This window comes from Calidris pugnax, unplaced genomic scaffold (assembly GCF_001431845.1).
Source record: "Calidris pugnax isolate Ruff unplaced genomic scaffold, ASM143184v1 scaffold31, whole genome shotgun sequence".
Lineage (NCBI taxonomy): Eukaryota > Metazoa > Chordata > Aves > Charadriiformes > Scolopacidae > Calidris > Calidris pugnax.
Window position 1 is genome coordinate 5,449,226 of NW_015090786.1, and position 26,646 is coordinate 5,475,871.

Sequence of the window (26,646 nt, forward strand, 5' to 3'; positions counted from 1 at the left end):
TACAGTAACAGAAAGTTGTCCTTTCAATCATGTTAAACCAGTATTTATTTTTCATTTAGGTCTCCTCTCTCAAAACAGCACTTTACTGTCATGTCAACCACTGCTTTAGCCATCAGTTAGTAAAGCTCACCACAGCTATGTACACTTTATGTCACACCATGTGAAGAATAAACCCAGGGTAAGAGAAACATGTAGCAGGTTTTCTTTACCTGAACACAGAATACACTTAAAATTTATGAGCTTACTTTTGTTGCCTGTTGAATGATGCTGTCCCACACTTGATTAGGTAGCAACATGTATTTTTCTATTAGATGCTCCTGCACAGATTGGTCTGTCTGTGCCCCAATCATGTAGCCTACTGCTTCATAGAATGTATGCACCTGATTGGAACAAACAAGTCAAATAGAAAGGTTAAAAAGGATTAAGGAAAATTGTACACTATTCTCCACTAACATGTAGTGAAGGCTGAAAACAAGCTTCACAGTCTAAATACCTTTTTCCCCTCATGACTTAACGAAATCCTTCTCTGTTCTGTCCTTACTTTCATCATGTATAAAACAAAACTCCATCCCCCCTATACACCCCAAAAAACTTCATTTTGCCATCTTAACCTGAAGTGAGGAAACTCGGACATATGCCATTTAACTCTTAAGCAAATATTAGATTCAGTATCTTATTCACTTGTTAAAACATTCCAGAAATCAAAACTCCAACTAAATGCACTTTAATTCTCCTTCCAAGCATTCTAATCAAGATCTTGGTAATGCAACCTGATCGTACCGTAACGCTAACACTAACAAAGAACGAAGGAGTACAATTCAAGCCTTGAAAGCTACTACCTTTCAGTATGAAGTAACTTCTCATTAGTCTTTAGGAATTATCCACAACCCCGACTTAAACGTACCTGTTGTGGCTGAAGGTCACAGATGATTGTATTAATATTGTTCAGGATTTCATCAATAAACGGCATGACCTCTCCCACTTGAACCTGAACAAAATGTCGGCGGCATTTTTGTGCTATTTTTATGAAGGTATCACAAGCCATATCCTGGACACCATCGTGGGTTTCTAAATTAAATCAAGTCAGTTACTGCTTTGCATTTTTCCCCCATACAAGTGCATGTATGGGCATCAATTGTAATGTTTTTTACAAGTAAACCGGCAAGTAAAAAATCAGATAATTACCATGCATAAATTCAAACAGCTTGTTGACCACAGTCTTCAAAAATTTCCAGTGAGCTCTCAAAAACCGTGGGTATTGACCTACTATATACATTATATTTGATGCAATAATGGCTTTATTGTCTTTTCCTCGCTTTTGTTCACAGAGTCCCAGGAGATCCTACAACACAACATATTTTTAGTTTCCTCTCCAAGTTTGTCCAGTTCAATTAAAAAACGAACCATAAAAATCCTACGAGGAGCCATATTAAAATAAAGGAAAGTGGTTACCATCATCAAGTTCAAAGTCCAAATAAAAAACAACAAAACCCCCAAGTGGGTTAAGATTGGGGTAGTTTGATTTAAGTTTCAACCAAACCAGGAACGCCGTGTTTTCAACTACAGAATTTCTGTTTTCAACGTATCTAAAGATTTCTGTAGGGAGGACTTCAACAAGCCTCACAGCTTTTAATGATAACCAAGCAGTTGATACCAATATAGATTCTACACTAAATAAAAGAAATTAAACCTTCCATATGGTTTTATATGACTTGTTAAAGTAAAGTCCATTACTCTTGTAAAAAATGTTCTGTTCCTGCACTCTATCCATACACACATTTACCAAAAATTCACTTTGATCAATGAATATTTGGTAAAAGGCAAAATAGCAGGGTGCCAGCTAGTTAAAAGCATGGGTTATTTTGCCACTTTCCTTTATTTTGTTACCAATCCCCTTCCATCTCTTCTGCATCCCCAAAGAAAAATACTTCATCCTAAACTAAATTTTATTCCTGAAATTTTAACAGAGAAAAGGCTATTTGGATTAATGCATTGCTCATGGGTAAAGAATTTATCAGCCTTACATTGAGAATATAAGATAACTCATTAAGTTACTCTTATAAACTTGCTTACTGTATGAACTAACTTACTAAGAATAGACAGCAATATTTTTGTAAACTTAGTTTCTTGAGCATTAACTAAGAAGTGTGACAAAGCTATTAGTTTTGCATCATGATACCTTAATTACTGTAACAAGGAATCTTTTTTCATCTTCTTCATGCATTGCTCCACTGATTGAGCCTATAGCCCAACACAAGGTATTCAAATTTTTCCATGACCATTCTGTTCCATTCACTTGATTGTGAAGTTTTTCAGTCATAATTCGTTCCGTGTCTGCATAATCCAGATGCGTAAGATAAACTGAAAGACATCAACATTGAACAGGCACATTTTAAAGCAACGACCTGGATCGCGACTCCACAGGCAAAGTTACATTTGTTTTAAGAAAAAAAAACCAAAGTGATCTGAAAAGTCTAAATCAATGAATGTCTTACATAACAGTCAAATCACTAAAGTTACTAAGTCAAATTATTAACAAAAGGCATACATACTGATGGTCTATAGTGAATATGGGATCAGCTGCCTATGGGGGACATTATACTGCGTGTAAAAAGACAATTTACTTCTGCTCTTTACTTCAGTGTCATTAAGTCTGCTGGTTGCAATATCCCACCATTGCAGTGGAGATGGTCCTCCTAAACAAGTTTAGCTGGGACGACTCAAGTGTCACAACTCAGATGCTTCCATCAGCCCATAACAGCATTAGTGTCTCTAATATAATATTTTAAATTTAAGGCCAGATTCAGAGACATGCTTCCACCACATTCTCGCTGCCTTTTTTCCAATGAATCTAAAGATAACGCACTATAAGCAATAGTTAACAACAGAAATCAAACACTAACTAAATCTGCGTTTCCATATAAATAATCCTGTATCTGGACATACGACTAAGGTTCAGGACACACAATAATAATCTTAATATAGTAAACATTTAATACAATAAATCAATCAAAAACTTTTTTCATGTTCCATATGAAAAAATATTAGAACACTAATACTGGCTGTACCTGCATCGCAACTATCAAGGTGAGAATAAAAAATAACTAAATCCACAAACACTCTGCATCACACAGCTTCTTTCCCCACAACTCCTAGCTCATCAACCTGTTTAACACTCAGCATTCCCTTAAAGCATTTGCATTTGATAGAAAAATATTTAGTATTAAAGGTTTGGTGTCCTCAATATGTGACAATTCTAATCCCCCCCAACTCCAAGTTCCAGTTAGGACTCTGAAATTTTTTTTCTTGCCTCAAAAAACCCCACTAAGTTATCACTACATTACATAGGGACTATCAATTCACTGATTAACAGTCATAGCTGAACTTAAGACTTCTAAAGGTAATAGTATACACACACTAAAATTAAAATATACTTGCTACATTAAATGCTATTGAGATACTGATTCTGGTGTTCTTCAGTGCACTCACAGCTTTTTCCTTTCACTAATAATCACTTTATCCACACAGTAATTCACATCGTAAGCTAACATCCTCTAATGGTGCACGCTGCTTATGCAGCTGGCACAGACCTACAGCACAGAAATACACTTACCCAGTGTTTCTCTCATATTTTTATACAAGTTTATGGAATCTGTATCCTTCATGAATTCTCGTACTACTTCCCCTTGATCATTTTCCACAACTAGGACTTCTTCAGGTTTAGCCATGCGGCTAACCATTAGCAACCGAACCTGTACGGCACAAAGCAAAGTTAAAAATGAATCAAGCTGTAACATGAAAACACACACAAGGATGTTTCTGGAGCTGTCTGACCCATATAAAGGGTATAACCAGCACTTCATGAGATTTGTGCTTATTAACATTCTATAGAGACACATTAACTAAAAACCCATTAAGAATCGAGCCCCGTTAAGAATAGAGCCTGCTGATTTCTTGCTCTCCATGAACAAGCTGAATAGTTAAAAAAACCAAACCTATGAAGTATATTACCTAGAGCTTCAAAATGTGCATGTCATATTAGGGGGTCTTTTAAAGACCGCTTTTTCCATACACACATTTTTTCCCTCCAACCGTAATACTCCATTACGAAACCGTTTAAATTTTTTTTTAAATTAAGGCTCACATTTCTAATAAGTATGTTAAAAAAAACCTGAAACATCATATTAATACTCCTGTCATATACTGGTAGAATCTTAAAGTATTTTCACAATTACAGCAAATTAAATAACTAGAGTTACATCACTTACCAACTACTCAAAACAACAAGTTTTCTTATGTCACTCCTTACATGAAGCAAAATCCCCAATTCAGGAATATTATCTAAGTCTTTGCAATACTTTACTTAAGCATGGATTACCTTGGACAATACAGGCAAATAAAGCTGTCTTCTTGGAGGAACATCAAAGTGTTGACTTCCCGAAAGCAACGGAGAAGCAGATGTTGAGAACGGACTTTCCCTGTAGAGCTCAGCAGCTAAATGATTCCAATATTCAAGACAAATCTTGAAAATTTCAGTTTCTTCAACTTCTGATACCAATAGCATATAATGAAGAGCCTGGAAAAGTGTTGTTTAAACATCCAATTACAAATGATTTCTAAGATAAAACCACATTGCTTCAAGTGCAGTTATCCAAATATTGATAAAATGCCAAATTAATACCCAAGTTTAGAACAGGAGGCATTAACCTTGCAATGACTTTACTTACAAGTCAGAGTTGTGACCAGCTTTTCAAAGCATGTATCAATTCTTAAATCTAAAGTAGGCTAAAGGCCTCTTAAAAACTGCCAATTAGCCAAATCAGCCTGTTTGTAAATTATCAAACTCTCTCTCTGGAGTTTCTGCAAGGCATTTTGGTGTAGAGCCTCAAAAAAGCTCTAAACAGCCTGTTTCAACGAGTGCTACTCTCAAGACTAGCACTGCTGGGTTGTTCTGCATCCTGACACCCTGAAGCACTGAAGGCAACCAAAGCCATCCTGCTCACCTGCTTTCCACAGCAGTCATCTACCAGGACATTTTAAAGTTCTTTCCTGACAGAACAGCCATAGAAAGACCAAGAAGGGAAGGCCACTGATGCAATTCTGACAGACCAAGATACCAACCATAGAAACTGGAACTATGTAGCCAAACATTTTTTGCCCAGCTTATCTTTAAGTCCTCTGGTGAAAGACATCAAAGCAACAGCCCAACAGCGAACAGAATGAAACAATGAAACCAGAGGACACTTTCATAGCTTAGGTACTAAAGCAACTCAGAACATTTTAGATAGTAAAGATCTGACTCAGCATCTGTATCTACAGTGCCAAAAGAGGGATTCAAAACAGCCATACATTAGTCACATCAATTTATCTTGGTAATTTCACTTGTAATAACTCATGTAGCTTCCTTCACGAGTCTACACAGCTCCAGTCAATCCCTGGAACAGTGTCGAAGATCTGATCCATCCAAAGTGCAGAAATAAAGAGGCAAGAATGACATAGAACTTTAAGTAACTGTGTAACTATGGTCTATTACACTGCAACTTACAGAAGAGAAATTTGCACTCCTTTTCAGCCAGCCTAGGAACTTTGTGAAGCATTTCAACATCCCATACAACACTCACAGTCGTTCAGGACTGAGTTTTGTAGACATCAGTTTTAAAGAAGAATTTAACATAGTTATACCAGACAAGAGGGGAGGCCAACACCTAAAACCTGCACTCCATCTTACACCAAACATGCAACAGCGTTTACACAAGTCTTCCTAATAAAGCCTCAACAGAAGTAGAAGCTTGACCTGTGCTCCCTCAATTCAGTTATTTTGAAACCTTGCTACTTGCAAGCTCAGGAATTATTTGGGAACTGTTGATAGTTGTTCTCTTTAAAATAAAAAAAAGTTATACTCCTCTTAGTCCATCTTATAAATGAGCTACAATTTGGTATTTGCAAACAACTAATTAACATACATTTATGTGTAGAGGGCTACCTCCAGAAGAAGCGTATTGAGAATACTAGCTGGAAAACAGACCAGAATTCAGATGGACCTTTGTCAGGTCTGAGCTAATCCACCTGCAAGATGTACTTCTCCCTCCCCATGGGACCTGGGCTCCAGGTTTAGGCTGTGGTGTTGTTTTTCTCCCTCTGTCTCAGGGCAGTCCCTCACCCTGTCACCTCCGCACCTGCACGGGGCTTGACTCTGGGCACAGGCAGTGGCACTTCAAGGGGTTATGGAGCCACTTTCATCCCCTTGAAGCTCAGCAGTGGGAGGGAGCTAGCAAAAGAGCCACCACAGAACAGCTCACCCTCAGCAAATTTTTTATTCACAATTAAAAACACAGCTGAAACCCCCCTAGATTTTGTAGTCTAGCCTCACTATAGTATGAAGCGCTTACTTGTCACCTAGAATTTAAGCCTTTCCAACACTTCACACTTAGCTGAATATCCAGTAATTTCCACAGATCCCAGTAATTTTGACAGTGAAGTTGCACTTTACTGTCTAAACCGAAAAGAATGCAGCATATCCAAGAAAAGAAGGGAACAAGCAGAGAGGAAGGACAACTGTAAATCTTATTCTCAGCAATTGCAGTAAGATAACTGATAATGGAGGCCTGTAGGTCCTCATCCAAGACCAGTAATACTACAAAATAAAGCAATGCATAGTCACTTGGTAGAACTCTGCCATTAAGTGTTACTGACACACACAGTCTTCATTACATAGAAAAGATTATATTTAAAGCCTTTCAGTCAAACTTTGCAAATTAGGCAAGAAACCGCACCAGGATGGAAGCGCTGAACTACAGCATGTGCTATACCCTAGAAACCTGCTGCTTCACCCAGACTGATGAGCATCATCACACCACCTTCTCTATAGGACAGTTAAACACAAAATATGCTGTGCAAGGACCCATGGAAAAAAAGTATATGAAATTATTTTAAAGAAGAGAGACAGAGACTTATGGTCTTCAGACATTGTATTAGTAGTACAGGATCACTGAAACCAGAGTGCCATTGAAGCATACTAGGAAACAAAAATTTAGAAAGCAGTTTTGAATTATTCATGTGAGTTTACTAATTACATGAAGGAAATAGGAATTTACAGTGACCTAGAAATTATATTACTATCGCATCCTTAGCGTGCGAGGATACACTTGCTACATTTTGAAACAGGATAAACCAAGCCACTTACCTCCATTAATGTTTCCCTCAGATTTAATCTTTTTTCTATAAGTTGACCGTGTTCCTTGAGGAACGTGCAGAGAAACAAACTGAGGTTCTGAATGAAGTTCTGTTCATCGTCCTTGCCATTTGAGTACGCAAGTCGGATATTGGTATTTAAAGGAAGCATCTAATAAAAAGATTATAGACATAATCAAGAATTTTCCACTTTATGCAGTAGTAGAACTAGTGTATATTGAGAAATATTTTGCTCTTTTGGCAAAAAAAGTCCTCTGCTCTTCATGACATCCCCTCTTTACAGGGCTTTCTTAGAAAAAAGCCTTACAGCTCCTTCATTTCATGCTCGAGCCCAAGACAGGCAGTAAGGTAAAAGTGCAAACAGATAGGAAACTTCTGATGCACTAAACCTTTTTCCACCCCTTGTAACAGCAGCTTTAAACAAGGAAAGTATTTACTCCATCACAGACATTTCCAATTGGCATCGAGCAAAGACGTTCCAAAAATGTGTTTGTTACCTGACCCTAGTAACATTAAGTTTCAAAACATTACATCATCATGTTAAAACAACATGAAAGAACCTCCTCCCTAGTATTTAGAAATTGGCAAGGAAGACTCTGAAGGATATTGGAACATGGTTGCAATAAATGCAACAGTTTGCATCAAATTCATGTGCAACAGTCATGCTAAAAACCTACAGGCTGCAAAACATGCCAAATACTCAACTTCGCATTCAACTGATGTTTTGAGGCAAAACTTAGGCCAGATACATTGGCATTTAAAATCAAGAGTATCATCTTGGATGATACTGAGGAAGTGAGTTCTGAACTTCCTGAACTGAGGAAGTAATGTTCACCTAACACAAAAAATAACTTTGGTGTATGCAAAAATCTGCCTTTAAATTTAAGTATAATTAAATAAAAATCCTACAGCTCCACTCGAAGCTGGGATGAACAGGGTCATTAAAAGCAGCATGCCTGTTCTAAAGAACCTTTAAGATAGACCAACATTACAAACAGACAAAAAAAATTGTCAAAAAAACCTTGTAACTGTTCATTTAAGATGATAATACCATAAGAAAAGCTACAAATTCATGTACCTGAACTGCTCAGAGGGGAGTCATCAAATTATATAAATTTAAAGCATGGCTTTACGACAAACTTATCTATCGGTTTCAAAAATTAAACAGCAACTTGCAGAAGTTAGGTCAGTTCAGGCCTTAGGAGTTATGCAGTACACGTTTTGTTGCATCTCACTCAACTTTCCCTATCAGACAGCCCAAGTGCTCACAAAGCCTCTTAAATTAATATAAACAAATCAATGCAGCAAAAATACAGCTGTGATCTAGAGTCAGAAAACTACACTTAGCACCTTCTGATCAAATGATAAATACCACTAAAGAATACTATTTGTCTTATCAAGAGCTCCGAAATAAATATACGTTTGTTAACTGAACTAAGTTCTACAGAATTGATTCTGAAAAATGAAAGAGTCAAGAAACCGGTTTATTAAAAACATTACCTGTTTTAACTGCATCATGGTCAATGTAAAAAGTGTTACAAACTGTTCTTCATACTGGCTTACACTGACACCTGCAATCTCTGTGAGGCACTTCAAAGAGACGTTTCGAAACATGGGAACATTTAAGAACTATCAAGAGAAGAAACAAAGAAGAGTATCACAAGAGTGTTGCACACTAAGCTTTATTGCAACTTTTATTCAAATTTAAGAGCCATCAATTTTTCCTGAGTACCTTGTATATTAGTGTGCTGATTAACTTGGTCTCAAATATATATCCCAGAGGAATCCAGTTCAGAAATCGTAGCAAAGTTTCCAAAGTTGCATGAACTAAGGGAGCATTTTGGGAGTTTTCCTGTAAACAACAAGTAGTGTTTATGATATTGTTAGGCATGATTAGGGGGAATTTTTAAAAATATCATTAAAGAAATAAGACTTACCATCACAAACTGACACAGCTGAAATATCTGAGAGAATTCATTGCACATGCTGTAAAAAAAAAGTAAATTGAAAATTAAACATTTCCACATTCCATGAAACATCCTATCTACTCCAATCAAAAGGGCTACACTCACAGAACAGGTCCTAAAGACCTATGTCCATGAAGGCATTCAGAAGCCATCTGTCTTTTACCATTTTTCATGGTAATAATGCCTATTTTGAAGTAGCTTAAAGTATGTGCCTGCAAATTCTGGCTTGGAAATGCTCTGTTAAAAGGGTAGGACCATCAGTCAACAGATGCTACTCACAGTAGGGTAGAAATATCTGTGTACAAAGTAAGTTTCAGATCACCTAACAGTACAGCTTTAAGGAAAGACCAGTAATCAGTCTCAGAAACAAAAGCTGTAGGTGTTCACTCAAAAGCTCCAAGTGAAAGCAACTACTTAGCAGCAAGCACAAAGTCTACCCTATTTATTAAGATTTAAATATATATACTTGCCTGTCTTTCAAATGCTTAGCTTTTACTTGAGTAATCTGTCCACTGGAAAAATCAAATACTTCTTCACTCAATAGCTTAAGGATCACCATATTATTCTGACAAAGGCTTTCACTAGTCCTGCTTGCTCCCACAATATCACTTATAAAAGTTGGCCAGTGCTTTGGCCATTCCTGTTTCAGTATCTGAAAAGTGAAGCATCCACATGTTAGATACATACGCAAAGCCAAACATTTTATAACAAGATTTAAAACTTCATGAACTTTAGCTTACCTGAACAAGAATCATATTCAGTTTCCCAATATACACTTTCTCTTTCTGGAGAAAAGAAGATAAGGAGTCAGGTAATGCATAATATTCCCTTCCCACTTCCTGCCCTGAAAAGAATTCACTTACTTCTACACATGTTGGATCAGATGAGGTCTTGATAATTAGGCCGACAACATATTTTTTAATACCTGCAGAAGAGTTAGGAATTTATTTTCAGTTATGCCAGATACCATGAGTGTTGTAATAAATATTTTTGAACTTAGACTCTTCACATGTTTTTAAAAATACACACTTCTAAGGAACATATATGCATGTGTGAGTGAGTATCCCGCTTGACTTGTGTGCTGTATGGAAAAAATCCACCTTTTATCAATTCTGCAAGAGGGTATTTCAGATGCACAAAATGGCTTTACGCTTAAGGTATTTCAATAAAACATAAGGAAAAGGGACTAAGGATTAGAGTGTACTTGTAGTAATTTGCAGCACATCAATCTATCAGCTTCGTAAGGGCTGCAAGAAATAGTGAGAAACACTGCACTGGTAGCGCTACACACAACTCATGAGAGAGAGATGGCACCAGCAGTGTCCAGACCCTGACACACACTGCAACAGGTACTTACAAGTGCAGGGCTCCCTCAGTGAAATGTATTTCTACCCAATATGCATTTTCAGATCACACCTAACAACTACAAAGTTGGCAGATACATTCTTACTGCCTCAGCCAAACATTTAGAGTGGCAAGACAAAATACAAACAAGAGAGTCCTCCATCTTCTTTGATTAATGCTTTTTTATTCAAAGTGAACTCCCAAGAATAAATACAGCTTTCTGAGCACAATTCCAGTTTTAATGCCAAGTTAGCCAGAAGCACACAGAAAGCCTTCGTACATCAGCTTCCACCTTCGCTGTACGAAAGGAAAAAGCTCCAGTTACCTAGCTAATACATTTTAAACACAGGAATTCTTATGCACAGCATTTAGAAGTAAAACACTGTGCCAGAGCTTAGTAAAGGTTTCCCTGCACGATCTTACAAGCATGAAACTGAAAACTTTATTCATCACTGTCGTACAAAGCACTTGGATTTGGCCTACTGTGCTTTTGTGGCACACATGGGTGCTGTGGATTGCAAAACTCTGAATAAATTCTGATTTATTGCTTTTGCATTTTTTGCTTAAATTAACAATTTGTCAACTGGGGGCACAGACTGTATTTAAATTAGTCATTTTGTTGTTTTTCTTCTACAAATGTTTTTAAACTGCTTTAGGGTTTTCAGCTCCACCACACACAAAAACCTCACACTGTAGCAAGTTATACTGCCTCAAGTTTGATTTTGCCACCTCATCCTCAGTTCCCTCCTCACCATTAAGCTATCAATGACTGAAGACATGGAAAGAAATGGCTTTCCAAGTGACTCCTCATCACAATATATGTATCTAAAACCATTCTGTACAAAAGTGTTTGACTCCAGATCCTCTGTGCTTGTCTTTTCTGGAGTCATGAACAAGATGAACATTACTAATAGCTGTACTTCAACAGGGCTTGGACACGATGATCACTCTGAGCACATCAGGGATTAAACACTTTCAAACTGGGCAAGCGTTTTCTTGTCATTGTGAAGTTTTACAATAGGTGTAGGTTCTACTATTCCACTTGATGAACCCAAAATCTGCTTTCAATCATTTCTTCAACAAGACAGTCTAACTCATGCAGACGAAACACATACGTTAAAGATTTTAGTTATCACTACTGAGAAGAATGCTTTATGTTGAAGACACATTGTTTCCTCCAGCCACTATTCTAAATTTTAAAACATTTTTAAGACTCCATTAGAATTAGTCATTTTTCTTTCGCATTTTGGGCCTGAACAACAGGATTAAGACAAATAGTTTGGTAATTGCATTCTCAGGAAATCTGGAAAAACTAGGTCTAGATTTTGAGCCACTAGCCACATACTAGGCAGGAGTTGTTCTACAGGTAATTCCAATTACAAATGAAACTATTTGTCATTATCAACTGGGATCAATCCATACTACTCCATAAGAATGGTCATTAACAAAATAAATATCACTGTCAGTCACTGGGTAACAGTTATTACCAAGCACCAGCATTAGCCTGACATCATAGGCATGTCCCAGCATTTTAAAGCTAAAATCCACATCCTTTGTTGAAGCATCACAGTAATCCAACAAATGAGATACAGAAGCCCCCAAAACAGTATGGAAATAGGTTTGCAGTGCCAGAAACTGAACTATTGTAACCGTCTGCCAAACCACTAAGGGTGCAACTGTTTGCATTTCAAAAAGGAATTAGAAAGTGAACATTGTTCTTAGACTTCCAACTGCAAAACTGCATATTTTCCATCTTGCTGCATCAATAGTATTGTGCTTTTTAGTTATAACTTGAATGATATACCACCATCGATCTGGCCTTGAGATCAGCAGTTGAAAACAGCTGCTCAGGTCCAAAGCTTCTCCATGGAGAAAAAAAAATGGTGACCACAGCTCAAATGGACAACCTAAGAAGTTTGCTAGTTTTCACTGGCCATGCTTCAGGCTTCTGAGGTCTTCCATCCAGTGAACAGTCATATTCTAAATCCCATAAAAGCAGCACCAATCCAATTCTCTAATGCTTTTTTTTGGCCGAAATGGCATTTTCTATTTTTTGTTTTATTTAACTGAAGTATTGTGGTTTCTGTTCCATATTTAATAGCTCATTTCTTTATCATTCCACAGGAAAGATAATTCTCAGTAGAACAAAGATATTTCAACTTCATACTCTGACAAAAATCAACACATAAGCTAGTTTCCATTTTCAGCAGAGCATGTCCAAGAAGCTGTTTGAGGGTAGCAGTCCACTGGATTGGCTTATATCAGCGTGTTCTGAGAACTTAAGGAAGCGTTACTTTAAGGAGGCAGGTCCAGGATGCGCACAAGCCACACAACTACTGCCTAAAAGGTCTCCTTCAAATCACAGAAGCATCTGATTAAGTCTTAAACATGGCAACAACACGACTGTCAAGTTCAGACCTCTCATTGAGTCAAACGGGAAGAGATAGATATTCCTGGAAAACAGACCTTCCAATAAAAAAGAATTACGTCCAACATTACAACTATGCTGATCTGACAACCTGCAACCAAAGGGAGCAGATTTAGTTTTCCATTCTAAAACTCATTGACACAGCACTGGCAGTCCTAACACGAGCTCAAGAACTCATTCAGAGACTGAACAAGTAGAAAAACAGTTACCAAAGAAGTTCAGTAGTTTCAAAACTGTTTTGAAACTATCTCCTACCAGCTTAGCTCCTTGAATCAGATCAATAAAGGGCCAGAGAAGCACCAGCACTGGCTCAAAGACATCAGAACATGCACCAGTGAAGAACACCTTCATCCACAGCAGTTAAGCAGTATATCAGCCTAGCTCCAACATCAAACTATGTTTAATTATCAGAAAGGCTGGACATCATCACTGTCAGAAGGCCTGGACTAGCACCACCGTTAGCGTTTTCTGGTGAGCAAAGTACAAAAAGTACTTTTGTCCAAGATATAAAAAACAGAGCATAGAACAAGGACTTGAATTCAAGACCTTTTACAAAGTTTCTGGATGAGTATTAGATATTGTAGTCCTTATGTGAGAGTTGCTCCTCTCCAGAGAGGCAAACATATGATAAAATTGAAACACCTTCTGGAGGGAAAGTATTTTCACAGGTGACCCAAGCCATGCAATGGTTAGAGCTGGACTGGGACACTGAAGATCATCCCATTATCCAACATTAGAAAAACTGCAGTCTAAATTTGGGAAATTAATCCTACAGTTTCATCTTTGGATGCACTTTTAGAAGCAATTACATCTCATCTAGGCTGTGTAACCTGAGCTCCGAGTGTTCCTACCGTGAGTGAATACAGCCTGTTTCCATGAATGCACAACATCAGTGAGTACACACCTGTAGACAAAACCACTTCTTGTACTTAAGACATACAAGCATATCCCTTTGTGCAGTTACAGAGCATAAACATTTAACAAGCGTTCAAAGTTATAACTGATGCTGCAGATGCAAGTTTACACTAGTATTCTAAAATTAACAAGTTCTCTGCTTATATTGAAAAAGAGGCTTAAGTGAAGCAGGTGGACAATGTAACTCGGCAAGTTAACATTATTTTGCAACCAAAATTAGAATTTCAAATCCTAAAGCTGAACTGTCCCCTCCAGGGATGTCTGCATGCATACATGCTTATACTGAACTGTTTATGTAGCCCCAAAACGTGATCAAAATACTGTCCTGGTTTTAGTCTTCCCATGTTGTCCCAAAAATCATCTTTCCCCGTCACTGGTGAACCCGATCGATTAATCATATATTTCCTTTTCAGCAGAAAAAGAAAAGCTAATTCACAAAATTCTTAAAAAGGGCATAGAGCTTGTCTTTCCACACACACACACAGAGATGTGCCATGTAGCTCATTCCCCCTTCATTACACAGAGAATCAAAAAAACATCTCTTCGTGAAGCAGGTCAGAAATTTCCATTAAAATAACTAATCACTCCACAGAAAAATCTCTTCTACAGCAGCTTCCACTATATCATAAGCCTTATACTTAACTCCAGGACCTTCTGTAAGCCACTAAACTGCATCTCCCTGAACACTTGTTTTTTTCCCCATTTCAAAATGAGAAAAGTTTTACAAGCAGTTCAGATTTCATAATGAAGAAGTGCTTATCCATTCCAACTCAAAAACACTCCAGACAAGCTCACTCTGTTCACAAGAACATAATTTCATTTCACATTGCAGGATTAATGAAACATATCACTGAATTGGAAGACCAAGCAGTCTTCTTAAAGGAAGACCTTTATTTCTAGGCAAGTTTTCACACTGTAGGAGAAAGTCCTATTGGAAGCACAGCACTTCAATGAAATGACATCTTTTATAAGCATCATTAAACAATCAACTCTACAGAGTATTGGAGTTTAAAGCAATTTAGTATCACCTCAATAAACTGAGAATTTTTACTTGAGAATGATAGCACAACACTCTGGAAATAAGCCAAGTTCACCACTGTATGGGATGTTCTGGAATACGCCACCCACTTGCCTTTCACTAAAGCAGCCTCAGTAAGGTTTGAATGAAAACCACATTACATCATTTGTATACGTGTAAGAGCAATCCAAAGTATTCTCTTAAAGACTAAGTAAAGTATAAAGAGCAAGTTAACCCATTGCTACAGTCTACTGCTGAACATCTGAAGGCTGAAGGTACAGGCCAGGCGTCTCATTTAACTCAATTTTACCAGTTCTGTATTCTACAAATTCCACTTTTGTCTAGATAACCAGGTTAGCAACTGGTTCAAACCTCTAACTCCAAAAGCAAACAAAAAAAATCCAAGAACAAGAATAAGCGAAGTAATCACATAAGTATTTTAGAAATGTAAACTGTTTTGCCCAAAACTGGGTTTAGAATTACAGGCAGAGGAAGATTTCCCAAACTGCTTATAATCCTCAACCTTCAAAATCAAGGACACCTGAGGAAGAGAAAAACTTTTAACAAGTTAAAAGGTACCAGGGCCAGAATAGCTCATGACTAAAAGCTATTTTAAAATAAAAGCAAACTTAAGAATGGAGTTTCAAGTCCAAAGAACACATGTGAAGAAAACGTATTTTCCTACTTGCATTTGGTATTCCAGGCTGGAAGGTGAAGCCTCCCAGCATTCAGACTGAAGTGATAACACCACCCTGGCTAACCTCAGAGCCCAACGAGTCACTCTCATGTACAGCTTGAGGTATAGCTAGGGGGGAGGAAAAAACCAAACCCACCACAAAAAAACTACCCAAAAAACCCACCAAACACTAAAAAGCTTACAGCTCAAGCTCTGTAATTAATGACATAATTTTATTTCTCCAAGAATTTTCAGGCAGGTTGTTTCAAAAACTTTCCCCTTCACTGCCAGCTTCATTCAGGTCTGCTCTTAACTTCAACTCTTAAGCACTGCTATTGCTACAAAGGGAAAACAGTATTTTCCCATAAATTTATTTAGTTTCATCTTAACCAAAAGTAAGATTTGACAGCTACATTTACTACAGAAATCCAATTGGACATGTTAAGTTTCATATAGTAAGATAGAAAATAAAATTAACTGATTTATAACCTGTATTAATTGCTTTGTTACTAAGCATTACTTTGTTATATTGAGTTTCATTTTCCTGCACCCATATTTCACTAGTTATACTTCAAACAGGAAAATCCTGTCAGCTAAAAGAAGGACTGGAATCAGAATCAAGGAAACCTCAATTTAATGAGTCTTCTTATCTCCCAGGTAATCAAACTGTCTGAATGAGCTCTGGAGCAGCTCCTTTGTACTAGCCAGTATCATCAGCCAAAAAAATAAAGCCAACCACCACCGACCAGATGAAACTGGATTCAAGATGAAACACTGATTCTCCCTCCTACACCATAGAAGCCAAGACGAATCAAATGCCACAGTACACTAAATATATTTGGTTCCTCTTCTATTGATGTACAGGAGAAACCAGACAAGTAAAAGCCAACTAACTCAATTCCCCTAAGAGTGTTAGGACAAAAGTCAATTTCACAGTTATACTTTGACTCTGTGAAAGGGGAAATATTTTAAAAGGTTGAAGTAAAGACACATATTTGTTAGAACGAAGGATTTTTATTTTTTTCCTCTGTAGTCTTCAGAAGTACGAAAGTCAGGACAAGTAAGAATAGAGTACTTAAAGCTGATTGAACAACTACAAACAGTAACTTTATTTTGCATTGTAATGTATCAAGCTATAGTCGTTGCACCTTCTTAGCTGACAGGAACCAGACAAACCGTACTACCACGCCTGCAAACAGGAAAGTCACAAAAATCTAAAACACTAACTCAAATATATCAGTTCCACAATTCATTTAAGCCACATACCCACTATTATCTTGGCATCTCAAGACCAGATGAGGTATTATGATCCAAAGCACAGCCAGCATCCTCATCCTACCACCATTTCTGATGCATTCTGTGCTTTAAGAGCATGTCTTTTTACGACTTAGAATTACTGAATTATATTCTGCACTTGGCACTTGTTCAGTTCCAAACTATCAAGTAAGTCTACCTCTGTGACATCTCTGACTCTACTACACCTCACTTCACCAGCAAGCAATGGTAAGCCACATAACCACTACTTACTTTCTTCCTGCTCTGCTCCCATAGCCAAAATCTTTACGAGAACAATTTCCAAATGCTGAAACTAAGCACTCATATCCTGTTACGTTCTGGACTATGAGCAAATTGAGATTAATTATTAAAAGCACGCAGGAGACTTAACTTCAGGGTGCTCCCTTAGTTTCTCAAAAGTACATAGTTGTGTTTGAGCCTTAATCAAAGCTGCTCCCCCTAAAAGCCTGCAAGAATGTTTCCAATAGCAGAATGAATGTGAAACCTCACTTCCACATGTAAGAAGAGCTACACTTTATCTGTCAACCTATAGTTGGAAGAAATGGGGGGAAAGGTGAGAAAAGTCATAACCACAAAGATGTGGAAGTCTCCCTCTACACATTTGTTTGCATTGACATTTACAGTTACATTTTAATCAATACAATTTCAGAACCTAAGCACTGGCAGTAAAAATTTAAAGCACATCTTAGCATTGCTAAAAAAAGCTCACAGCACAACACAGAAATTTGTAATAACTTTAATGAGTTCCAAAACCAGCTTTTAGTAAAAAGTCAAGTATAGAACAGTGACAACATTCAATGTCAAGAACTTGAAGTAATTGCACTTAATGTCTTGAAGTTATCATGACTTGACAGAAAGCTATGTGAACAAGCACTAATTCTGTACCACAGAGGTACCTCCATTTACTACAGATAACATCTAAAATTCAACACACATTGCAAGCTAGGAGGGAGGGGAAAAAACCCACAAAAATCAAACCACAGCACTTATTTTAAGACTTCCAGATTCCTTGCAGTGACAGAAGACTGGGGTTTGCCCTACGCTGCACTTCCAGTTACAGCAATCTAGCTTCACATACACCTATGTGAATTGAAAGCAGACTTTATAATATGTCTCTGCCTAAAAGAATGAATGCCCATTAATAGATAACATTATGCATTTATTTCGTGTTTCTATTTTTAAGTAACTGCTTACAATTTCAAAAAAGTCACATAAACCTACACGTGCTACCAGACAGACAGCAGGATACCAGAAAAATGACAGCGTACTGGTGGGGCTGCATACACAGCCCAGACAGGCTGAAGAGAGCCTCTTGTGCCAAGTACAGAGTCAAAACCCACCCTACCTCAAAGCCAGGACCTAACTTCAGAAGCTGCTTAGGGTCAGATCTCTTCATGTACATTTGGCCTGCAAGTCAGTACAACGCTTAAACGATGATGTTTCAAAACTATCAGTCATACCTTTTACCTTCCCATGACGTTTACAGAATTTCAGGTGCTCACCATCCCACTGAGATAATTATTACAGAAGGGAAAGACATGGTTTCATTATCCAGACAAACACAGATGGCCTTACTACAGGATGAAAAGTTACTAACCAAACTGCATTTCAAGCTGAAAATTACTTACAGGGACTGACAGCCTAAATATCGGTTAATACACAAAAGTTAAGAGAAGACAGAAGTCCCTCCCTACCTTCACACTGGTTCCTTGGAAGAATCTTCCATCTTGTTTTTATCACGTTTTCCAAGATTTGCAGTCCATAATACTGAAATTGGAGAAGAACAAAATGTGAGTACATTACTGTAGGACTAACTAACTTTCAGGACTCTCATTCAATCAGACATTCACACTTAACATCTAAGACTTCAAGATTATTAAACTAACAATTTTATTAAATACATGTCTATTCACCCATTTACTGATGTTTCATGCATTTTTCTTTTCTTGTTTTATTCTTCACTATACTAAGTCCTGCTGTTTGATCATGCTCACACCAGGAGGGGGAAAAAAGAAAAAATAATGAAAAGCCCTCTGGCAGACAATTTTGGCTATCTGGAGAAGAGAAAGTAGCAGCCAGATATGAATTTGCATCATAAATGACTGCTCATATGTTCAAGCATTAACACAACCAGGCTCCTAAAACATTTAGCAGCTTGGATGGTCTCAAGCTTCCTATCGTTCCTCTAAGAGCTGAAAAAAAAATATTTGTCTTAGCATCACATGTCCTGACACTGGCACTTCCTAAAGAAAGTATTTCCCAAACTTCACTGGTGTTACTTTAGGAACAGCAAGACAACCCACAGGTGTATTTAATTTCAATACCCACCCCAATATGGCAGCTATTTCTACTATTTAAAGATGAACTTTTGTGCTCAGTCAAAGAACAATAAAAATGTGAATAAGGTCTTAAAAATCCTTTTACCTTTCAGGAATTCCTTCCTATGTTCTTACCCAAAACCATTACGATTGCAAAGTAATCAGTAAGGCCAGTCCCTCTGCCCATTTGTCCCTACTGCCAACTCACAGTAACAGGGAAAGAAGTTTGCGATGATATGATCGAAGAACTTTAATATGTAAAACCCCATTAGCATGAATAGACAGGAGAGAAAAGGGGACGAGGAGCTTTTTGTTTACTTTATCTGCAGTGGATTAGGAAGAAAAAATAAAAAATAAAAAAAATCACATCAATGCCTGAAAGGTAAATGCAAGTTTTCACACTTAAAATTTTGGCTGAGAATAAGAGTTCCTCTTTAAAACGGTTAGTTGTTATACAAAGTAGGATCATTAGTATTTCAACCAAAGGGATCATAAACTTCAATTTATTTAAAAATACCACAATGTAGACTGTCCCAAACTACATTGTATTAAAATATAGTTTTTGCTGTTCTCATCTTAGCATAACCTACATCCCTTTGCTTCTCTATCTGACCCAAGTTCCCACATGTACATCCTGCATTTGCAAAATATTTTGTCAACTTCCATAATCTTAGATACCACGGAAATTTACTCATTAATAGAAACTTGGCAAGGTATTTTTTTCTTCATGGTCGGCAGCAAAAGTTTATCAACTAGATTTTTAACCTTAAATTTACTTAATTGCTTAACATAAAAGCTAAATTAAATAAAGGGAGCATTCATACAGGAAAATGTATGAAAACAGTCTCAAACAAAATGCTTCACTTCACAGGAAGTGATTTCAGCCACTGCTATAGATTTACAGATGCCATCTGCACTTGATCAAAGCTCACAATGCATACTTACAAAAGCTTCTAACAATGTTAAAACTATGAACACTTGATATCAGACAGTGCTAACTTTCCCGAAGCAGATCTAAACTCTAGTTAAATTTCTACATTCTACAGGCACAAGTATTAATAGCCCTTTCAGGTAACAGCTAACCGAAAATGTTAGTTTTGCTCCCAAACTTTTTTCCACAAGTCAACTTCTTTGGCTTTTAAGACCAGAATAGCAAGCCTAGTTTCATTTTAGAAAAGCACTAATGAAACAAATGAAAATCCTGACACAAACTAAGGACAGATCTCATCTTTAGTCTTTGTATCCCCATTTAGGATTTCCTGTGAGTCAAAGAAAAGGACAGACACCTCTAGCAATTTGCCACACCTGTCCTTCATTATCTGCTCAAATGTTTAATTCAGATTCATGTACCTTAAACTGTGAAGAGATTCATGGTGTCTAGGTTTCTACCCATTCTTTTCTACATATATGACTTCAATTCTGCCCCCTCATAGTGTCTTGTTCACCTCTTCCTCAGTACTAGTAATACTCATTTTTCTTAACACTCACACATGAAATGTAATGGCAGCAGTAATAAAGTCACTGTATACAATCTTCCCCTACACATCTTTCTTGCCACACCATGTTTGAAGGCCTCATCAGCCTGTCTGAACACTCTGCAAGGGGCTTTCTGGGGTTTTTATTTTGTTTTTAAGCTTCATTTGATTTGATGGCTCTAATTTCTGGTATTTCCCTGATAACAAGATACACCAAACCCAAAAAAAAAAAGTCACTGACACCAATCTGTTTTGCCATCTGAATTATCAGAAGCTTACTTTTTAATCAACTATTGCAACAGTGCATGCAAACACATTTAAACTGCGCATAAAACAGAAGTCTTTCAAAATTAATTTGCTCTTGCTTTACTTGTTTCTAATTACCTAATAGCAATTCACTGCTTGGTTATGAAGATGAGGGACAGGTTAACAGCAAAGACTGAAAAAAGCATGAAATGATCCCTATGGTCGAAATTTCTATGGTCCCCTTATTACTTATTCTATGCACCGAATCCCTTTCCCTCCCACCTCCCAAGAAACAAAAACAATTGATGAACAGAATTCAGTTAAAGGGAATCAAAAGGGTAGACCTTGTGGAGGCCTGCCGTCAAAGCCTAGCTGTGTCAGTTGCACAGGAAGACACCCCTTTTCTTCCTATTACAAGCAATCAACATAATGGAACATTATGATTAATATCAGGTAGTGTTAACAGCTTTAATTAAAGAAAAAATATGATTGCATAAAAGCCAAATGTCATAGTGCATAAATTTAGCACCAAATCATTTGCAATTTATGTAAATTGAAGAATTCTTTACCTGTTGCTTTCTTTCTGTTCCTCTAATCATCTCATTTTTCACAAGACAAATTTGAGTTTTTAAAAATACTGTTGATAAATCAACTTAAACATTAGTAACGTCTGTCAGTATAAAAAGCAAAGTTTACCAGGCAAGCAAACAGGCAAACACTGTTACTTAAAGGTTAGCACTTTGAGGAAGTTCTTTAAACCATTTTCCCCTGAACTTCAGAGAGCAATGAAAAAAAATGGAACTGTTTCATGAATACCGCCCGATTTCAGAAGCCACCCAAACATGATCATTTTCTGTTTGAACACTGTATGTATCAAGCAGAAAAACATGCACGTCAGTTATTTGAGAGGAATAATCATCAACTTTAAGACAATGAAAACACATTTTGATCGACTTTTTGGTTCAAACTTTGGAAGTCTTAAGTAAAACACTTCAAATTGTAGAAAAAAACCTGAATGCTGCCCCTTTTAGTCTCTACCGTGATGGATGGATTTAAAACAGCAGTACAAAGAAAATGTGTTCTGCATATTAGTAAAGACTAATCTCATACTACAAAGAGTTTGGGGTGCTTAACTTTCATCGATTGTTTAAAATCTTGGCCTAATAAGGTTTCTGTTTTGTCTTTAGTAGACCTAGGGACAAACTGTCTCCTCAGTCATGTGCACGTGGCTCTCATTACGAGGAAAAACAGCCAAGCACTTACCCAAGGACAAAATGTGATTCTAGAAGACTTTTCATTACTCAGATGTATACAGACACACACCAATCTTTGGAACTGGCATTATGCTTGTATGTGCCTTGAAAAAAAACCACCTACATTTCCAATTTAGCTCTTCTTTTTTTAAGAAAAAACAAAAAGGAGAAAAGCTCTTGTCAATGTAAAAGGAGGTTTAAATATTCTGTCCATTTACAGTTCTTGTTTAAAGCCACCTTTGGGAACAAGACAATAAAAAAGAATGTGGTTTGAATCAAGAGAGTCTATGGCTAAAAATGAGACACCTTCCTCAAAGTTTATGAATGGAAGAAAGAAGAAAACCAAATCAATAAAAGTTAATTTGCTTACTTTGGTATTCATGTTCTGAGAGAACTCCAAAATAGTGTCAACTCTTGTCCATGCATCAGGATGTTCTTTTAAGTGAGTCAAGACTTCCTGTGCCATTCTTTGCTAAAAGTAAATTTGATAAAAAAGCATTAATATCAGATTATTTACGAAAATATATACTGTCAGTGAAGACATTAATATAACACCTTTTAAAATCATTTATCCAAGAGTTAGGCAGAACTCAATTAGGCGCAACAAGTCCCTTAAGCCCCCTTCTGTGTGACAGTTAAAGTTTATTAACAACCAAACTCCAAAAACGCCTTGATGCAAGACAGTCATTTACTTCCTTCCACTCTTCCATGCTGAATGGTTCAGCAGTCAACATGTGAAAACAATACACATTACAAGGAAAGCGTACTAAGGAGTGAAGCTTTCTCCCATTCAAGAAAGTCATCTAGATAGAATTTTATTCAAGGACACCCAAACTTTCTATTTCTACTGGAAGCATTCTTTTAAAACGCTAGTTTAAGCATGACTGTACCATGCTGCAGAGTTGTTGATGTAGGAACTGTTGATTTTATTTTGAAGTACCACAGAGTGGAGCATTAGAGGTCTCCCTACTTCTGAGGAATCCCTTGATGTATATAACAGCTTACAAAACAATAATAAAAACTGACTGGGGGGGAGGAAGGGAGTTGGTCATGCTAATGGCTTGTTCTTCCTTGGGACTGATATTACCAATTATTGTACTAGACACTATGGTTTCAGTAACTCACAAAACCTCATCTGAAGCAATTACACACTGAAATACTGAATTCATTATAGCTATCCTTTTCAAAAGCCTGGATGCCCATAAACGTTTTTTTTAAGGGAGCCAAATGATGTTAGCTATTTGTAAAAATGCAGTCTACCGACAAGTCTTGCTGCAAATTGTATCACCTACAAGCATGAGACACTGTCTTGCCAGCAAGATTAACATTTTACATCACGATTAACAGAACTTGGTTTATTCTTTCACTGCACTGTGAATTCAATGCCATTACAAAGCAGTTAAAAGCTTTCCTTAGGATAAACTTCAACAGAATTTACAACAGCTATGCAGATTTCTAGTCTCCTACAAGAACATACTTGAACTAATCGTCAACTGCTCTAAGGAAGCATGTATTTTCACTAAGACAGAAACCCCATCCAGATTCCAAATTTACACATATATATATATAAAGCAAGAAACAGACAAATTGGGTATGGCATTTACTGAATTAAAACTGAAAGCTGCAACAGTAAAGAGACAGGATGTCTAAAATAGCTGTACAGTACTGGCATTCCTACTTAATATAATTGAGGATAGTGGAGCGATACCCAGTCTGATACTGACTTTGACTAGCAAGTAACTCCCCGTAGATTTCATATGGAGAAATATCACACAAATATTAAAAGGAATATCCCACATATTCTCAGTGTGACATCAGAGCTTTTTTAAAATAAAAAAAAAAAAATCAGCACTATTGATGCAGTTTAGCCTGCAGAGGGAAAGAATAGCTGTATTATTTCCAGGTTCAACATGAGTGTGTTTTTATACTGGCCTCCTTAGTGCTTCTAACACTAATGACATTATCACAGGATCAAATTTCAACACCAACAAAATACAGATGCTCAAGCTCCTTTTCCCAAGCACTGAAAAGTTTGCTCTCATACCCACTAACCCCTTTCTGGGCATCACTTCCTTTAGTTCCACAAAAACAGTATAAATTTATCAGTAACGCTTAAATCAAGATCAAAGCCTCGCTGTGTTGTTGCTACCAAAAAGAAAATCAGTTAGCAAATAATCCTTCTGGACACGTGAAGGTCTAACAGACCAATGGAATTAAGAGTCTGGGACGAGTCCAGGTAAACATGTATGAGTTGACTAAGGTCTCCTTAGTCATGTGGTGCACTGGGGTGGGCTTGGGGACAAGCATTCTTTTCAGAGAAGTATATCAAAAAAAGCTAAGAACAGGGAGGAAAAGAAAAAAAAAAAAGATAAAAGTCTAGGACAGAAAGAGTTTCTTTCTTGCCTCATATAGATCAGCAGATAAGAGTTTTGCAAGCAGAGATAAGAATTAAGGCCAAGAGGGAGACAGGTGAATCTGAAAGCAAGTTCAGCATGTAGCCATCCAGGCTGCATTCTAAACCTTTTTTACCCTAACATTTCTCTATTCCAGACAAACCACTGCTAATCTCCCAATTTTAATAATTGGTTTCCTCAACTTCTATTACTCCTGTCACCCTTGAAGTCATGATTTGAGCCACCAGGCTCCAAAGAGAAGCACTTTTTTCCTGCAGGAACTTTTGAACTCCTTGGAAGACATAAGAGCTCATAGGCTCACTGAAATATGTCTCCACCTTTGGAAACCCTAAAATAGCAAATCAAATTTTCATTAAAATGTCATATGTTATATCATAATCTGGTTTTGCCTGTTAAGTGCCACCTCTTGAATTTTTGCTTCTCATTGCATCAATTTTCTGAATACCAGAGACTATACCCAGCTGTTCTAAGTGAAGCAACTTCTCACAATGCCAGAACAATGGCAATTTGATCATTGTATTTAGTGTTAATCTTCTCTTCTCCTTATAAACCTTCCCAACTTTTTAAACCCCATTCAAACCAAACAATACTATAAGCACCACCTACTTTGTAAGGCAAAACAAGCACTCGGAAGTCCATATTTTTATGGCAAAAGCTACAAGCAGTTTTCTGTCACAAGATCATTTTAAAAACTACAACTAGTAACTACTTGGATTCAGGAAATTCAAAAAGCAAATATTTCAAAAAACAGCAAGGTATTTCAGAACCTGCAGAAATTCAGCCTTACAAAAACTTTTTCAAAAAAAAAAAAAGATACACAAAACAAATATATATTGTTTATTTTGTTTATTCTAACAGCTGGAAGGAATAGAAAAGCATCAGCTACTTTGTCTCATTTTAATTCACTTCTTATTGTTGTGCAAGAATATCTTAGTAAGAGATGCCTGACACTGAAACCCCCAATTTGTTAAGCACAAACAATTAAAATTTGCCAGAAGAGGAACTATGCCAACACCCTTGTAGCAATACTTGCTTTCGACATTTAAGTGTATTTCTTGAACTACTTTGGAAAGAAGATAAAAGCAATACAAGATTCACTTTCAAGACAATTTATGCAAATACACAAATGCACACATCCCCCCAGTATAAACTTAAGACTTCACAATTCACATTAAGTCCAAAGAAAAAGAGTGCAAGAAGAACCTGTTTGGAGAAACAGTAACAGGGGGTAAAAACCAGAAACAAGAAAGGACAAAGTCTTCTTTCAAATATGCATGACACACTTCTTTATAAGTACAAATACAGTAGCAACCAATTAATATTTTTCCTTTAAATACAATCCTTCAGTGAAGCCAACATTAAATTCATGACTTCACAATCCTGTCCATGAGAATAAGTAACAGGTAACTCAAACCTTCCTGAAGAACTGAGTCAGAGAACTTGAGCTGCAAGCAGAAGTGCCCTCACCAAATTCTACTTGCTCACACTTTTCAACAGCAGAAGGCACATTAGAAACCAACACACACTCAAATAACATTTTTCTAAGTGTCATTTCAATGTTCATTACATGAGGCCTGCCTTTAAACCAGAGCACATGAATTGCCAGTGATATTCTAGTCACTAGCTGGATAAATTCATTAATACTACTGATTTTTATTAAGTGAATTAAATGTTGTGATTTGTTTTAAGGTTAAACATGGTCAATAAACAAAGGTCTAAATCCACATTACCTGTGCGCCTTCTCCATGGTACAAGCAGTTCACCACATTGTCCAAGAGATTGATATCCAGTTTCTGGTTAAAATCCAGCAGCTGACGAGCTGCATGGTCTGCTAACATTGTCATAATTGCTGGCATAGATTACTGCAAAACAAATTAAAAAAAAAAATGATCAATTAATAAGAAATCAATATTACACGTCATTATAAAGCAAGTGCTTCAACTTAAGCATCTCATTTGAATGAGACTAAGTTAGCAGCAGTACTAGGTAACACTGAATACAAAACTCCTTCAATTGTTGAGCAAGCAGCAGGACAAACTCTGAAAAATTCACACATTACTACCCCGGCTAAATTCAGCAGGTATAACACGTGATAACGGTGTGAC

At 37.0% G+C, this 26,646-nt stretch overlaps 1 protein-coding gene across 1 annotated transcript in view; it reads right to left on the reverse strand.

The window, feature by feature from the left end:
• Nucleotides 1–26,409, reverse strand: part of XPO1 (exportin 1) — a 34,179-nt gene extending 7,770 nt beyond the window's left edge. Inside the window, exons 1-16 of the mRNA XM_014966348.1 lie at nt 26,272–26,409; nt 22,498–22,599; nt 18,530–18,602; nt 10,022–10,083; nt 9,899–9,943; nt 9,629–9,810; nt 9,129–9,177; nt 8,924–9,043; nt 8,692–8,820; nt 7,184–7,342; nt 4,379–4,576; nt 3,614–3,752; nt 2,180–2,361; nt 1,186–1,342; nt 905–1,068; nt 246–380 (exon numbers count right to left, since the gene is read on the reverse strand). Of these exons, the coding sequence (XP_014821834.1) occupies nt 246–380; nt 905–1,068; nt 1,186–1,342; nt 2,180–2,361; nt 3,614–3,752; nt 4,379–4,576; nt 7,184–7,342; nt 8,692–8,820; nt 8,924–9,043; nt 9,129–9,177; nt 9,629–9,810; nt 9,899–9,943; nt 10,022–10,083; nt 18,530–18,602; nt 22,498–22,599; nt 26,272–26,397 (2,022 nt within the window). The 5' untranslated portion in view covers nt 26,398–26,409. The remainder of the gene's footprint in view (nt 1–245; nt 381–904; nt 1,069–1,185; nt 1,343–2,179; nt 2,362–3,613; nt 3,753–4,378; nt 4,577–7,183; nt 7,343–8,691; nt 8,821–8,923; nt 9,044–9,128; nt 9,178–9,628; nt 9,811–9,898; nt 9,944–10,021; nt 10,084–18,529; nt 18,603–22,497; nt 22,600–26,271) is intronic.
• Between the last annotated feature and the right edge of the window lie 237 nt (nt 26,410–26,646).